The sequence below is a fragment of the Bubalus kerabau genome, chromosome 15 (assembly GCF_029407905.1).
Source record: "Bubalus kerabau isolate K-KA32 ecotype Philippines breed swamp buffalo chromosome 15, PCC_UOA_SB_1v2, whole genome shotgun sequence".
Classification (NCBI taxonomy): domain Eukaryota; kingdom Metazoa; phylum Chordata; class Mammalia; order Artiodactyla; family Bovidae; genus Bubalus; species Bubalus kerabau.
This window is the reverse complement of record NC_073638.1, coordinates 51,754,662-51,772,465: the sequence shown is the minus strand read 5'-3', so window position 1 is coordinate 51,772,465 and position 17,804 is coordinate 51,754,662. Positions and strand designations below refer to the sequence as shown.

Genomic DNA, 17,804 nt, shown 5'->3' with positions numbered 1-17,804 from the left:
GTAATAATCTTAATGTTTGTATATCCCTTTATAGAGTTTCTTTCCTACCTGTTATTTCAGTTGATTCCCACTATTCTGGGAGGAAGGAATTATTATCCCAACTTTTGGGCAAACAAACTGAATTTCAAATATTTTATGATTTATCAAAGCCAGTAGGTTGCAGAGCTGGGATTTGAACTTAGGTCTGCCTGGTTCTAAATGCCCTGCTTTTTTCACTGCATCTTCCTCTTGCCCCATGTAGTTGAAAATAGGCATCCTGGAAATACTCAGTGTAGTTCTATTTAACAACACTTTACCAAGCATACCCTGTGCCATGCTCTCTCCTGGGCCTTGAGGACAAAGAAACACATTAGACCCCACATTTGCCTTGAGGAACTCTGTGTTTAGTGGAAGAGACAGACAATCAAACAGATGATTAACCATGAAGCTCCAGGATTTAGGTTCTTTCTCATGGAAATAGCAGTGTTACCTACACCTTGTGGATCCCTGACCCATTCCATCTTGAAGAATGGCAATGGCTTGGATTAAGCTGGAAAACATAGATGAGGAATCAGTTCTCAGGTAGTGAGCTTACTTGGCCATCCTATGACTAGGATTAGATCTGAGACCAGATCCAGCCAGGCTGGGCACAGGGGTAGAGGCAGCCAAACTGTGGTGCCTCAGTGACAGTAGGAAGCGTGGAGCCTTCAGAGCAGGGAGTGTGGGGTGGAGTGGGGGTGTTTTTCTAGGCCTATCACTAGGCAGCATGGTATAATGGGATGAATCTAGCAGATTTGGGTTGAATCCTGCCTTTGCCACTTACTTGCTGTGTAAGTGGGCAAATTACTTATCCCTAAGTCTCTGCTAATAAAAGAACTGGGTTCCTAAAGTGTGGGGACTAAATGAGGTATTGTATGTAAAGTGTCAGAATAGTATGAGATACACAGCAGTTTAATAAATGTTAGTTCCTTTCTCATTTCTCGTTGCTTAGAAATTCATAGGTTTCTTTGACAAATAGACTGTAGAAAAGGTGATACTTAACTTTGATCAGTTAGATGAAGGCCGGTACACTTGTTAGAAGTGCTCTAAAGAGAGCCCCAAGAACTCCCAAGTTTGTGAGAAGCATCGGATTTACTTAAGTTTACACAGAAGGAAATTGAGGCCCCAGGGAAGAGATTAAGCAGCTTATGTCAGACAAGTGAACCATTGATGGAGCTGGGGCCAGAAACTGAATCTCCTGACCATCCCCACCCCTACCCCACCCTCACCCACATCAGGGTATCTCACTGCCTGTTTTATAGATGGGCTTGGTTGCTTCCCAGGACTAGAGAAAGAAGTAACTATGCCTGCATGCCCAGGCAGGAGTGTAAATGACACACTGATGTCAGAAGCTTTTCTTTATCTAGGGAAACAAAGCTATGAATCAGAAAAGAGCACAAACCATAGTATAGTAGGTCATCCTCACTTGTGGGACCCAGACCAGTGGTTTTTCAACCTTTCATGTCTTATACTCCTCTCCCCTCTGTACCCACTAAATTCGAGCAGAAGAGAAACAAAGTCCAGTTTTTCCTATACCATTTCCTTGTTTATAGGTCCTCTCTTATTAAGTTATTATTAACAGTATGATTGAAGAATATAAAAAATATAGTAATGTGATTGAGAGTCAATTACTATTACTCAAATACAAGATGACAAGACTAATGCAATGCTCTTTGTCAGCAGATTTATATTTAATGACAGTTAGGATCAGGTAAATTCAGAGGCCCTCAGAATCCCTGGGTCATGTGGCATAACATTTTGACCTGGGCTGGACAGGAGAATGCATTTATAGAAGGTGGGAGTGTGGAGACAGGTGTTTGGTGGATAATCCCTGGGAGGAGAAGCACAACAGAAAATTTACAGTTGAGTATGGGAATGGTCACAGATAGTTAATCCTTAGAAAATATGATATTCAGGAGATGATGGACATGGGGAGAAAGGTGAACAAATTCTTGGTGAATGTTATGTGCTCTCTTTACTACTTGTTGAGATCCACTGGTGTTGACTCTGTATACTAGAGTGCAGAGGGGAGCAAGCACCAGGAGCTAGAATTCATGGAAGTGTTCCTGGAGGAGGTGGGTAATCCTACCAGGATCCTTTCTGCTTTGCCGGCAGGGAACTGAGCCCCTACTGTTTGCCCCCACAGGCTCGCTGTAACCAATACCACCATGACAGGGACTGTGTTGAAGATGACAGACCGGAGCCATCGGCAGAAGCTGCAGCTGAAGGCCCTGGACACGGTGCTCTTTGGGCCTCCTCTCTGTGAGTCGGGGCAGAGGGAAGGCTGCTGATGTGCCATGGACCCCAAGGCTGGGTTGAGGTCCTGGGTCTGCCCCAAAGGGATAAAAATGAATGTTCTACAGAGGTACATCAGAAGGTTAAAGAAGGCATTCTATAAAAAAGGTGGCATGTGACCTATGCCTTTAAAGATGGGTAGGGCTTTATTCCATGGAGGAGGCAGGAGAAGGCAGTCTAGGTGGAGAAAACAACCTGAGTGAGGATACAGACACTAAATATGAATGGTATGCTCAGGGATAACAACCTGAAGCGGGCTGAGTGCTGTCTAGCTGTTCTTGCTGTCACTGGACATGCAGAGGCCATGGACTGATTGCTGAACATTTTGTGTCCTTGAACAACCAAACAGGGCTAAGCAGGCTTTCACTGAAGCAACAGAGATACCTTGGACTAGGGCAGGTTGGTCTCTTCAGCCCAGGGTCAGTTGCTAGGATTAGGTGCTTCAGCTCCTGAACATCTGTCAGGTGGGAATGATCAACCTTGCTATCCTTTTTTATTCTAAGTGAACTCAACACAGAGTAGTAAAATTTCTTAGAAAATTTGCCTTGACCAGAAGGCTCTTAGGGCCTACTCTGTGTCCTTTGGGAGCTGTGGGCACCAGCATGACCCCAGCGGAGGATGCCAGCAGCAGGATACTGTGAAGCCCAACACCAGTCCAGAGAAGCTGCCGGCAGGCAGGGTCAGTGGCAGTGTGACATTTCCTTTGACAAGTACCCAAGCTGATGTCTCAGTAGAGGTGGATAGGTCCATAAGTTTTTGGTTTAAAAAAGCTTTAATAGACTTTATTTTTATTTTATTATTTTTTGAGATTTATTTATTTTAGTTTTTGGCAGCAGGGCTTGTGGGATCTTAGTTCCCCAACCAGGGATCAAACTCAGGCCCACAGCAGTGAAAGCCCAAGTCCTAACCATCAAGAAATTCCCTATTTTTATTTTTTAATTTAAAACGTTAAATTTTTTTTTTTCTCTTTTAGCCATGCTGCATGGCATGTGGGATCATAGTTCCCTTACCAGGGGTTGAACCCATGCCACTGCAGTGGAAGCACAGAGTCTTAACCACTGTACCACTGGGGAAGTCCCTAGACATTATTTTTTTGAGTAGATTTAGGTTCACATCAAAATTGAGTGGAAGGTACAGAGATTTTCCATACGCTTCTGCCCCTATACATGCATAGCCTTCCCCATTAAAAACATCCTCACCACGGTGGTACATTTGTAATAACTGCTGAACCTATACTGACACAGCATTATCACTCAGAGTCCATAGTTTACATTAAGATTCACTCTTGGTATTGTGCGGTCTGTGGGTTTGGACAAATGTATGATGACTTGTGTCCACCTGTGTGGTGTCAGACAGAATGGTTTTTCACTGCCCTAAAGATCCTCTGTGCTCCACCTGTTTATCCTTCTTTCTTCCTCAACCCCTGGCAATCACTGATTTTTTTTTTTTTTTTTACCTCTCCATAGTTTTGTCTTCAGAAGGTCTATACCTTTTGTAAGTGTGAAACAGAGCAACATGGGAGAAGACCATTTTCATCTGCTTTGTTGCCTTTTTTGGTCCTGTTCTACATGCTTAGTCACTCAGTCATGTCTGACTCTTTGCGACCCCATGGACTGTAGCCCACCAGGCCTCTCTGTCTATGAGGATTCTCCAGGCAAGAATACTGGAGTGGGTTACCATGCCCTCCTCCAGGGGATCTTCCCAACCCAGGGATTGAGCCCAGCTCTCCTGCATCGCAAGCGGATTCTTTACTGTGTAAGCCACCAGGGAAGCCTTTTTGGTCCTAGGACACATTTTTTCTTATCATTCATTTATAAGTTTTGAATAAATGACACAATGAAGGCTCTAATTGTGAGGCCCACCCTCTGTACTGAGCAATGGCCTTTTATTCATCCACCAACATTTTTAAAGCACCTACAGTGCACCACTAAATGACAGTCTCTTCTCTCAAGAAGTTCCATCTAAATGAACATTGGAGTGTCAACAAATTCAGTAAATGGTCAACAGATACAGTGGTATAACAGTCATGTAAGTCATTCCATAGTTCAGATGAGAGCACGAAGTAGGGAGTTTTCAGTTGGAGACCAAGAAGTTTTATGGAGAGGATCACTCTTGAGCTGACTCTTGAAAAATGGGAAGTGGCCTTTTTAAACTTTCTTTATTATCAGCCTACCCCCCTTTCTTTGTATACACCAGCAAAAACGTTTATACCAGAAGAATCAAACCCAGCAGTGAAAGCTAGGTTATTTTTTCAGAGGCTCTCCTATGTCACCCTGCAGTTATGGGGAGGCCTTTGGCACTCTGAAATCTTCTTTAGTCTTCTGAGATATACTAATAGACTGTTAAGACAGCTAGTGCTAGCGGTAAAGAACCCATCCGCCAGAGCAGGAGACGTAAGACATAAGAGATGTGGGTTTGATCCCTGGTTCAGGAAGATCCCTTGGAAAAGGAAATGGCAACCCACTCCAGTATTCTTGCCTGGAGAATCCCATGGACAGAGGAGCCTGGCAGGCTACAGTCTATAGGGTTGCAAAGAGTCAGACATGACTGAAGCAATGTAGCATACACACGGTCTGTATCGAAATAGTATTTACCATATCTGAAAGGGTGTGTTAAAAACAGGTTAAGTAAGAACTGCAAATGGAAAAATCACATTTTTCTCAAGCACACACAGAACCTTCTCCAGGATAGATCATATCCTGGGCCATAAATCTAGCCTTGGTAAATTCAAAAAAATTTAAATCATTCCAAGCATCTTTTCTGACCATAATGCAGTAAGATTAGATGTCAATTGCAGGAGAAAAACTATTAAAAATTCCAACATATGGAGGCTGAACAACATGCTGCTGAACAACCAACAAATCACACAAGAAATCAAAAAAGAAATCAAAATATGCATAGAAATGAAAATGAAAACACAACAACCCAAAACCTATGGGACACTATAAAAGCAGTGCAAAGGGGAAGGTTCATAGCAATACAGGCTTACCTCAAGAAACGAGAAAAAAGTCAAATAAATAACCTAACTCTACACCTAAAGCAACTAGAAAAGGGAGAAATGAAGAACCCCAGGGTTAATAGAAGGAAAGAAATCTTAAAAATTAGGGCAGAAATAAATGCAAAAGAAACAAGAGAGACCATAGCAAAAATCAACAAAGCCAAAAGCTGGTTCTTTGAGAAGATAAATAAAATTGACAAACCATTAGCCAGACTCATCAAGAAACAAAGGGAGAAAAATCAAATCAACAAAATTAGAAATGAAAATGGAGAGATCACAACAGACAACACAGAAATATGAAGGATCATAAGAGACTATTATCAGCAACTATATGCCAATAAAATGGACAACGTGGAAGAACTGGACAAATTCTTAGAAAAGTACAACTTTCCAAAACTGAACCAGGAAGAAATAGAAAATCTTAACAGACAGATCAGAAGCAAAGAAATTGAAACTGTAATCAGAAATCTTCCAGCAAACAAAAGCCCAGATCCAGACGGCTTCACAGCTGAATTCTACCAAAAATTTAGAGAGGAGCTAACACCTATCCTACTCAAACTCTTCCAGAAAATTGCAGAGGAAGGTAAACTTCCAAAGTCATTCTATGAGGCCACCATCACCCTAATACCAAAACCTGACAAAGATGCCACAAAAAAAGAAAACTACAGGCCAATATCACTGATGAACATAGATGCAAAAATCCTTAACAAAATTCTAGCAAATAGAATCCAACAACACATTAAAAAGATCATACACCATGACCAAGTGGGCTTTATCCCAGGGATGCAAGGATTCTTCAATATCTGCAAATCAATCAACGTAATACACCACATTAACAAATTGAAAAGTAAAAACCATATGATTATCTCAATAGATGCAGAGAAAGCCTTTGACAAAATTCAATATCCATTTATGATAAAAACCCTCAAGAAAGCAGGAATAAAAGGAACATACCTCAACATAATAAAAGCTATATATAACAAACTCACAGCAAACATTATCCTCAATGGTGAAAAATTGAAAGCATTTCCTCTAAAGTCAGGAACAAGACAAGGGTGCCCACTCTTACCACTACTATTCAACATAGTTTTGGAAGTTTTGGCCACAGCAATCAGAGCAGAAAAAGAAATAAAAGGAATCCAGATTGGAAAAGAAGAAGCAAAACCCTCACTATTTGCAGATGATATGATCCTCTACATAGAAAACCCTAAAGACTCCACCAGAAAATTACTAGAACTAGTAAATGAATACAGTAAAGTTGCAGGATATAAAATCAAAACACAGAAATTCCTTGCATTCCTATATACTAACAATGAGAAAGCAGAAAGAGAAATTAAGGAAAAAATTCCATTCACCATTGCAACGAAAAGAATAAAATACTTAGGACGATATCTACCTAAAGAAACAAAAGACATATATATAGAAAACTATAAAACACTGGTGAAAGAAATCAAAGAGGACACTAAGAGATGGAGAAATATACTGTGTTCATGGATCAGAAGAATCAATATAGTGAAAATGAGTATACTGCCCAAAGCAATCTATAGATTCAATGCAATCCTTATCAAGCAACCAATGGTATTTTTCAGAGAACTAGAACAAATAATTTCACAATTTGTATGGGAATACAAAAAACCTCGAATAGCCAAAGCAATCTTGAGAAAGAAGAATGGAACTGGAGGAATCAATCTGCCTGACTTCAGGCTCTACTACAAAGCCACAGTCATCAAGACACTATGGTACTGGGACAAAACAGAAATATGGATCAATGGAACAAAATAGAAAGCCCAGAGATAAATCCACGCACCTATGGACACCTTATCTTTGACAAAGGAGGCAAGGATATACAATGGATTAAAGACAATCTCTTTAACAAGTGGTGCTGGGAAAACTGGTCAACCACTTGTAAAAGAATGAAACTAGAGCACTTTCTAACACCATACACAAAAATAAACTCAAAATGGATTAAAGATCTCAATGTAAGCCCAGAAACTATAAAACTCTTAGAGGAGAACATAGGCAAAACACTCTCCGACATACATCACAGCAGGATCCTCTATGACCCACCTCCCAGAATATTGGAAATAAAAGCAAAAATAAACAAATGGGACCTAATTAAACTTAAAAGCTTCTGCACAACAAAGAAAACTATAAGCAAGGTGAAAAGACAGCCTTCAGAATGGGAGAAAATAATAGCAAATGAAGCAACTGACAAACAACTAATCTCAAAAATATACAAGCAACTCCTACAGCTCAATTCCAGAAAAATAAATGACCCAATCAAAAAATGGGCCAAAGAACTAAATAGACATTTCTCCAAAGAAGACATACAGATGGCTAATAAACACATGAAAAGATGCTCAACATCACTCATTATCAGAGAAATGCAAATTAAAACCACTATGAGGTACCATTTCACACCAGTCAGAATGGCTGCGATCCAAAAGTCTACAAGCTATAAATGCTGGAGAGGGTGTGGAGAAAAGGGAACCCTCTTACACTGTTGGTGGGAATGCAAACTAGTACAGCCACTATGGAGAACAGTGTGGAGATTCCTTAAAAAACTGGAAATAGAACTGCGTTATGACCCAGCAATCCCACTGCTGGGCATACACACTGAGGAAACCAGAAGGGAAAGAGACACGTGTACCCCAATGTTCATCGCAGCACTGTTTATAATAGCCAGGACATGGAAGCAACCTGGATGCCCATCAGCAGATGAATGGATAAGAAAGCTGTGGTACATATCACAATGGAATATTACTCAGCCATTAAAAAGAATACATTTGAATCAATTCTAATGAGGTGGATGAAACTGGAGCCTATTATACAGAGTGAAGTAAGCCAGAAAGAAGAACACCAATACAGTATACTAATGCATATATATGGAATTTATAAAGATGGTAACGACAATCCTGTATGCGAGACAGTAAAAGAGACACAGATGTATAGAACAGTCTTTTGGACTCTGTGGGAGAGGGAGAGGGTGGGAAGATTTGGGAGAATGGCATTGAAACATGTATATTATCATATGTCAAATGAATCACCAGTCCAGGTTCGATGCATGATACAGGATGCTCGGGGCTGATTCACTGAGATGACCCAGAGGGATGGTATGGGGAGGGAGGTGGGAGGGAGGTTCAGGATGGGGAACACATGTAAACCCATGGCGGATTCATGTCAATGTATGGCAAAACCAATGCAATATTGTAAAGTAATTAGCCTCCAATTAAAATAAATAAATTTAAAAAAAGAGAAAAATCATCTAGGTCTAGAGAGCATGAGAATCAGAATCCTGGGTACATGGTACTGGGTCCTGGAGGTCAGAGCCAGCAAGGGGAGCCCCAGTGAATTGGGTTAGGCTGATACCAGGACAGGAGTATCTTCTCCTAGACTCATTTCATTTAGCCTCTAGGTTGCCTGTAACCTAATCTAAAGGAGGTCAGAGGTCAACAGAAAACTGTTTCTGAAGTAGGCAGAGCAGAGGTGCTAGAGTTAAGAAGATACTTCACATCTACTAGGAGAGCCACAATAAAAGTGAAAACAGAGGGAAGAACAGAAAGTAAGTGTTGGCAGGGAGATGGAGAAATTAGAACATTTGTAAATTTCTAGTGATAACGAGAAAGCTTCAGCTACTTTAGAAAATAGTCTCATCATTCCTCAAAAAGTTAAACATAGTTACCATATAACTCAGCGATTTCATACCTAGGAATGTACCCCCAAATTGAAAACAGGTACTGAAACAAGTACATGTACATAGCAGCATTATTCACAATAGCTGAGGTGGAAGCAACCCATATATACATTGATGGATGAATGGATAAATAGTTGTAGTATATAAACACAATGAAATATAACTCAACCATAAAAGGAAGTGAAGTTCTGATTACATGCTACAAGAACATGTATTGTATGATTCCATTTATATGCAATATTCAGAATAGATAAATCCATGAGGATCAAATTAAGATTGGTGGCTGGCAGGGGCTAGAGTGAGTGGGAAATGGGAAGTGGCTGATAATGGGTATGGGATTTCTTTGGGGATAATGATTAAGGTTCTAAAGTTAATTGTGCTGATGGTTGCACAACCTTGTGAATACACTAAAATCACTGAATTGTTTAATTTAAAAGAATGAATTTTAGAGTATGTGGATTATGTCTCCCACCATCATCATCATCATCATTATTACAACTTGATTTTTTATAACCTTTAGACTTCCATTTAGAGAACTTCTTATAAACCTAGGGAAGCATGTTGGTCTCTTTTCAAAATTGCCACTCACTGTGTGACCTTGTGTAGATTGTTTTTCTCAGTATATATTTGCTGGTTTGTATCATGAAACAACTGAACTGAAGGATCCTTATGACTCCTTTCAGCTGTGACATTCCATGGTTTTGGGGAGAAACCCTTGGGTTGATAAGGATTCTGTGTAAAAGGTGGGAGGCCTGTTCTTTCCCCCTACTGCCTGTATCCTGTACTTTTAGGACCTCTGTGTTCAGCCCTTGTCTTATCACGTGACCTTTGGCAGTTCACTTCTGCTTAGATTTGGCTTCCCTCATCTGTGAAATGGTCTCGGTCATTTAGGCTCTTACTGGCTTTCTCATTTAAGAACTCAGAATTGGTGTTCCCTGGGAGCTAAGATGAATCCAGCAGCTGTCCTGAAGGCAGAGATTGTTTTTTATACTTTCCTGCTGATGCTTCTTAAAGAAAAATTTAGAAAATTATCAGATGGAACCTAAGGAAGATACTAGGAAGCTGTTTGCCAGGAGACTTCTGCAAGAGTGGGCCGCCCCTGATGGGTGCCTGCAGAGAATCCCTTGACCTGAGTCCCCTAGGTTCTGTTTTTCCATTTGCACATGGACTAAAACCCCTAGTCAGTGCTCTTCCCTGTCCAGCACCCATGCAGAATTTAGAGTGATAGCCTGTGCTAGCTTGGACCTGGGTTCTGCATCCAGGGTGAGCTATTATGGTGTGGTCTCAGGCCTCCCCACTGGCTTGCAGTGAACACCCCCTGGGCACCTGGGCTGGCTTCAGTTGCCAGTTGTGGCTACCTTGCCCAGTATTAATGAAGTCCCACCGCTGGTCTGAGGCTTGAGAAATTGCAAATCACAATTTTGTTTACAGTAGCTGTGGGGTCTGCTGAGTGAGTGGATCCATCTGCCCGCAGCAGCCTCAGAGCTTGGGAAGAGGGAAGGAGGATCAGACTGGCTTAGTCTGGAGTCCTGACCATGGAAGACAGCTTGGCCCTCCCTGCGTGGGCCACAGAGCAGCACAGGTGTTTCCTGTCTTCTGCCAGCAGAGCTGGCTCTAGGCTGGCCCAGCTGGGGCTCTCCTGACAGTGCCGGTGGCCAGATGTCAGGTGTGCTCTGAGACACAGAGGCCCAAAGACAGTGTTCAGTTTGGGGTCTCAGCTGATCTCTCATTATGGCAGCAAATGATTCACTGAGAGAGAAACTGAAGCTCAAATGAGGCGAGTTTTAAACAACAGAGCCATGACTCAAACCTAGATTTTTAGCTTATATTTCAGCTCTCTTTTCTACTATATTATCCCACCCCCCACTTCTGTTAGAGGAGACAAGATGTAAGAGTCCCAGCTCTGAAATCAAACAGACTGGCTCTATCACTCAGTCACTTGGTGACCTTGGGCACATTCCTAAGGTTCTCTGTGTCCCAGTTTCCCCTAAGTGGTAGCTGCTATTGTTAGTGTGTATCACTGTCTTGGACTCAGGGCTGGGTGCCCTTTGTGCTGTTAGGAGTACTGAGAAAGGTGCAGAAAGAGGCCTTCACAGTAATCATGGGGGTTGGGGGGACTTGTGAAGAGGAAAAGACAAAGACTGCACCTTGTCTTCCTTCCACAGTGGCTCAGGTAATAGGGGAAGTCATCAGTGAGCAGGAGAGGCTGTTTGTCTGGCACAGCTTGCTCTGTTCTTACCTGCTTTCTCCTTTTCGTTATGTTCCTTCTCTAGGATGCCTTTCCAGCCTCTTCCTGGGCATGCTCAACCCTTCCCTCTTACTTTCCACTTTCCCTTGGGGATCCACAGCCCTTTGTACCTGCTTTTTTGTTTGTTTGTTATTTCAGATTTCCCTCTCTTTTATTGAAAGTATAATTGATTATACGGGGGATAAGCTACAGGCTTGGGGGAAGTAGGGGAAGAGTCTGGCTCAGCTTAGCTGTGCGGAGAACTGCTCCCCGTGTAGTATCTGTGCACCAGTGGGGCAGCTAAGGCATTTTTTGGGGGGCTACAATCAGAAGAAAAGAGGGCCCAGAAATAGTTCTTACAGGTTAAATAGACACCTCAGCATAGAAGGCTATGTAAATGACAAAAGAAATTCCTAGCACCTATTGTGGCAGTGAGGAGTGAGTATCTGTATCTGTCAGGCACAGGGGACTGTGGGCAGTAGAGAAGCAGATAGAATACATGGGGAGAGGGGATTCCAGAACGTGATAATTACTGGAGCATCACATTCTCACCCTGAAAACTGGCACCCTGAAAATTCTATCACTCCGCACTCCATTCACATGTCAGCATCTCATTTGTTTACACCCTCCTCCCTTGCCTCAAGCCTGATTGTGTTAACAGTTGACCTCATTTTGCTAAAATCTATTTGTAGCACTCAGCCTGGGAATTTTGCCACCCTCTGGCTCCCCAGGCCCTAACCAGCTTCCCTGGGTTAGTTCTGTTCATCTCACCAGCCATGTCTGCTCTCATTGTCCGTGGCTGTGTTCACTGGTGACAGGTGGATTCTGAGAGCTGAGTTCCAGTAGAGGCTGTGAGGACAGCTCGCCAGACTTTTCTTCTTTTCTTTAATTAATTTATTTTAATTGGGGATAATTACTTTACAATATTGTGATTTTTTTGCCGTACATCAACATGAATCAGCCATAGGCATACATGTGTCCCCTCCTCCTGAACCCCCCTCCCACCTCCTTCCCCACCCCATCCCTCCAGATTGTCACAGAGCACCAGCTCTGGGTTCTCTGCATCATACATCCAACTCCCACTTTGCCAGACTCTTCTTGTTCCCAGGAGCTGGTATTTGCCTTCTGTATGCACTTTATATTGTACCTCCCCTTTTCTGCTGCTGCTGCTGCTGCTAAGTCACTTCAGTCATGTTCGACTCTCTGCGACCCCATAGATGGCAGCCCACCAGGCTCCCCCGTCCCTGGGGTTCTCCAGGCAAGAACACTGGAGTGGGTTGCCATTTCCTTCTCCAATGCGTGAAAGTGAAGTCTCTCAGTCGTGTCCGACTCTTAGCGACCCCATGGACTGCAGTCCACCAGGCTCCTCCATCCATGGGATTTTCCAGGCAAGAATACTGGAGTGGGGTGCCATTGCCTTCTCCCCCCTTTACTGCTAGAATCTCCCTTTCTTCTTCCTTTTTGCCTCCTTTCCACCTTTGCTAAGTGCCTGCTCTGGTCAGGCTCTATGCTAAGTGTGAGGCTACAGAGATAAATAAGTCTTGTGCCCTGGTCCTGAGGAACCCACAGTGACTGATATGAAAGCTGAAAAGCACACAGGGCAATCCTTGAGAAAATATAAGTTTTTAGCTGTCCAGTGAGTGGGTTGGTCAGGGAATCCTAGTCCAGAGGAGAAGGAATGGGCAGGTCTCTGTAAACTGTGGTGGGCTGGGAAGGTGGTAGGAATCGAAGAATGGGACTCGGGTTATGATAGGAAGAAGAACATCATGAATAAGGTACATACTAGATTCTTAGTTTCCCTATTTCTCCTTCTTTTTTCCTGACACAGTAGTTTATAGATTTTTGTATTAGTCAAGGTTCTCCAGATAAACAGAACCAATAGGATATATATATATAGATATGTATATGAGAAGATTTATTATGAAAATTGATTCATGCTATCTTGGAGGCCAAGAAGTCCCACAGTCTTCCATATATAAGCTGGAACCCAGGAAAGGTGGGGTTGTAATTCAGTCTGAGTCTGCAGGCTGAGGACCAGGGGAGCTGATGGTGTGAATCCCTGTGAGTCTGAAGACCAAGAGCTGGCAGTGCTGATATAGGTGGGCAGAGAAAAACGGATGTGTAAAATCAAGCTGGAGAGCATATTTGCCCTTCCTCTGCCTTTTGGTTCTGTTCAGACCCTTAGTGCCATGTGAACAATTAGTTGATGCCCAGTCTCATTAATGAAGATGACCTTCTTAACACAGTCTACTGATTCAAATATTAATCTCATATGAAGACAACTCCACAGGCACACCCAGGAATAATTCTTTATCATCTATCCAGACACCCCTTAGCCCAATCAAGGTGACACATAAAGTTAACCATTAGGGATTCCCTTAGAACTCAAAATTCTCCAAGCCAGGCTTCAACAGTATGTGAACCGTGAACTTCCAGATGCTCAAGCTGGATTTAGAAAAGGCACAGGAACCAGAGATCAAATTGCCAACATTCGTTGGATCATCAAAAAAGCAAGAGAGTTCCAGAAAAATATCTACTTTTGCTTTATTGACCATGCCAAAGCCTTTGACTGTGTGGACTACAACAAACTCTGGAAAATTCTTAAAGAGATGGGAATACCAGACCACCTGACCTGCCTCTTGAGAAATCTGTATGCAGGTCAGGAAGCAACAGAGGTAAAACTTGACATGGAACAACAGACTGGTTCCACATTGGGAAAGGAGTACGTCAAGGCTTATTTAACTTATATGCAGAGTACATCATGAGAAATGCTAGGCTGGAAGAAGCACAAGCTGGAATCAAGATTGCCGGGAGAAATATCAATAACCTCATATATGCAGATGACACCACCCTTATGGCAGAAAGTGAAGAAGAACTAAAGAGCCTCTTGATGAAAGTGAAAGAGGAGAGTGAAAAAGTTGGCTTAAAACTCAACTTTCAGAAAACTAAGATCATGGCATCTGGTCCCATCATTTCTTGGGAAATAGATGGGGAAACAGTGGAAGCAGTGAGAGACTTCATTTTTGGGGTCTTCAAAGTCACTGCAGATGGTGCCTGCAGCCATGAAATTAAAAGACCCTTGCTCCTTGGAAGAAAAGTTATGACCAATCTAGACAGCATATTAAAAAACAGAGACATTACTTTGCCAACAAAAATCCATCTAGTCAAAGCTATGGTTTTTCCAGTAGTCATATATAGATGTGAGAGTTGGACTATAAAGAAAGCTGAGTGCCAAAAAATTGATGCTTTTGAACTGTGGTGTTGGAGAAGACTCTTGAGGGTCCCTTGGACTGCAAGGAGATCCAACCAGTCTATCCTAAAGGAAATCAGTCCTGAATATTCATTGGAAGGACTGATGCTGAAGCTCCAATACTTTGGCCACCTGATGTGAAGAACTGACTCATTTGAAAAGACCCTGATGTTGGGAAATATCGAAGGCAGGAGGAGAAGGGGACGACAGAGGATGAGATGGTTGAATGACATCACCGACTCAATGGACATGAGTTCGAGTAAACTCTGGGAGTTGGCAATGGACAGGGAGGCCTGGCGTGCTGCAGTCCATGGGGTCACAAAGAGTCGGACACGACTGAGTACTGAACTGAACTGAACTAGGACTGTGGACCCCACTGAAGGGAACTGACAATTCTCACATCTATTTCTCTGAACACCTCAAAGTACTTTCATTTACAACTAGGCATTTAATCTTTTAGCAATTCTGTGATAATGCATTTTACAGCTGAGGAAGCTGAGACCGAGATGGGGGAAGTGAATTTCATAACAAATTGGGGCAGAGGCAAGGATAGAACTCAAACTTCCTAATACTTCATGCAAGATGCTTCCTTTGTTGAAATAAAAATTTCTCTACACAAGGCCTTATTTTTAACTTCAAAGGCCTGGCCATTCAGCTTTTGGATCTTCACTCTCTGATGGCAGTGCCACAGTCAGTTCCCAGAGGGTTGAGGGGGAAACTTAGGCTGTGGAATTCCTATAGTTGCACTCGGGCTAGATCAGGGGATATAGGCGTACCCTGGTGAGACATGTTTGCATGTAATAAACAGAAACAATACCTGCTGCATGAGTATGAGAAAATTTGAATTCCAGCTCTGTCACTTTTCATGGACTCTGACAAGTCAGCGCCTCTATGGAACCTCACTTTTCTGGTCTACAGCCTGGGAATACTCTACTGTATAGATTAGTTGTGAGAATTTGAAATGTTAATGTAAATACCTGATACATTTTATGTTTTCTCTATTTCTCTTTTTTTTTTTTTTTAAAAAATTCCTTCTTATGTGGATTAAAGAGAGGGAAATATCACACTTAAGGCTTTTCAGTGAAGATTCAACCCCACAAATATTTATTAAGTGGCTTCTATGTGCTGGTCAGTGCTGTGCTTGGTGCTGGCCTACAGAGAAGTGATCGGTAGGGGCCACAGAGTAAATCAACCAGATTAGGCTCATTTTCTTCCCACCAAACTTGGTAGCCCACAGGCTGTTGATAGGCAGCATGTCTGAGTTTCAGCTATGCATCTGACAAGGCAGAAGGATATAGGAGATAAATGCTTATGTATTTAAATGGAGTCAAAATTCACTGAAGAGATCCAGAGGGTACCGATAGGTGGAACAGTATTACCTTAGAAGAGGGGGTGATGGATAGATCCTATTCTTGTCCCTGGTAATTCAATATTTTTATTCATGAGCTGGATGAGAATATGAAGCTGGAAAAAACAGGATCTTATTTCAAATTGATCTGGACAAGGTAGAATAAGGAACTGAGATGTGTGTGTCCACGTCAAGGGCTTTAAAGTGTTGGAGGCAATAGGGGGAGGGAGCCAGTCACATGAAGAATTGTTGGAACGTAGTACCTTAGACTTTGGATAGGAATGTTGGGGATGTTGGAGGTGAGAAAGCCTAGGAATCCAAGATGAAAAGTCCTTAATAAACAGGGGAGACAAAGAGTACCCTAGCCTGTGGTGGAGGCTGGATAGGAGGTAGGTGTGTTCCAGAAAGTAAGACAACTCACTATACTGCAGAGATATTTCTTCTTGTGATCTAAGGACAGGGGAGTGGGGACGTGAGCATGGCTGCAAGTGTAGACCTTCCAGGAAGCTGGAGGGTGGCTGTTGGAGGGCCCTCAGTTGCTCTGTGAAGGTGTTAGTCACTCAGTCATGTCCAACTCTTTGCGACCTCTTGGACTGTAGCTCACCAGTCTCCTCTGTCTATGGGAATCTTGGAGTGGGTTGTCATTCCCTTATGCAGTGGAGCTTCTTGACCCAGGGATCAAACCTGGTCTCCTGCATTGCAGGCAGATTCTTTACCATCTGAGCCACCAAGGAAGCCACCAGTTCCTCTGTATGGTCTGGCATAGACATGTGAAGGACATGGCTACGCCCTGGGCCTAGTAACTCCCCTCCCGTGGATGGAAATAGCATGTGCTAATCTGTCCTTGATTTCACACCATCCCCATGTCCTATTGCTCAGCCTTTCAATGAGGAGCCATGAATATAACCCTTTTTGTCAAAGTGGGCATCAGCTTCATGAGGTGGAATTTCAGCTACATGTGTCTCTTCCTGCTGTCTGTCTAGATCCTGCCCCAACTTGGTGGCTCCACTGGGTCCTTTTGGGTCCCCCTCAGCCCCTTACTGGGCAGTGAGATCCTGTCAGTCCCACCACCCCTTCCCCAACACCAGGTGACCCACCGTGCACAGGAGGTCATTACTTCTTTCCTCTTGTCTGGGGCTTCTCTTAGCCATTGCGGCTCTATTTCTAGTGGAGTACAGTGCAGGTGGGGCATACAATAGCAGCCTCTTTCCCTCCTGGTATCTCTTTCAGTCTTCTGTGCTGTGGCCCAGAGCCTAGGTCTGGCACACTGGGGACCGGTCTCAGGCTCCAGGACTGCCCCTCTTCTGGTCAGCTCAGTTCTTGGGACACGGCATTTGTTCGTATCTTCTGATGTTATTCCTTGTTTAGCTTTTCAGTGTCGCTCTCTCCAGAGCAAAGCATTGCTTTGAACCCCAGTTGGTGGACAGGGCCCTGGCACTTCACCAATAGCCGCCAGGTGCTCTCTCGAGGTAGACCTGGCCCTCTGTTCCAGGACATCCTGATGCTGCTCCCATTCTACCTGGTTTCTGGTTGAACCACAGCCTAGATAGAAATGCTCTCTGTAGATGAGACTTGCAGACCTCTATATGATCTAGTCTTTGTACCTTGCACCTAGAATAGCCTCATGGTCTGGGAGACCCAGCTCCTGCAGTAACCTCAGTCCCATAGCCAATCCTTAGGCTCTAGTGACTTTGCTTGTACCCTTACCAGCCACCCCTCTTCCGCCTACTGTAGTATCCTAGTGTTTCTTACCCTGTAGGGCAGAAGCCACTGCATCTGGGCACATGGGCCCGCTGCAGCCCAGAATGGCTGGGATGTACTGAGAAGGCACTAGTTCTCTTCACTGCACATTAGGGAAGTGTGATCCAGTGAGCTTCCTATATTGCTCTAAGGCCTCTCATCTTTCCAAACTAGGCCTTGACTTAGCAGAGAAATAAGCAGAGTGTGGCGAGTGTGTGTCTAAGAAGAGAAACC

General features: G+C 43.2%; 1 protein-coding gene across 4 annotated transcripts in view; it reads left to right on the top strand.

Moving 5' to 3' along the window:
* The window catches only part of STIM1 (stromal interaction molecule 1), a 202,302-nt gene that overhangs the window by 164,834 nt on the left and 19,664 nt on the right, over window positions 1-17,804 (top strand). For all 4 annotated transcript variants that reach the window (XM_055548921.1, XM_055548923.1, XM_055548924.1 and 1 more), the window contains one exon: window positions 2,165-2,280. In XM_055548921.1, the coding sequence (XP_055404896.1) occupies window positions 2,165-2,280 (116 nt within the window). The remainder of the gene's footprint in view (window positions 1-2,164; window positions 2,281-17,804) is intronic.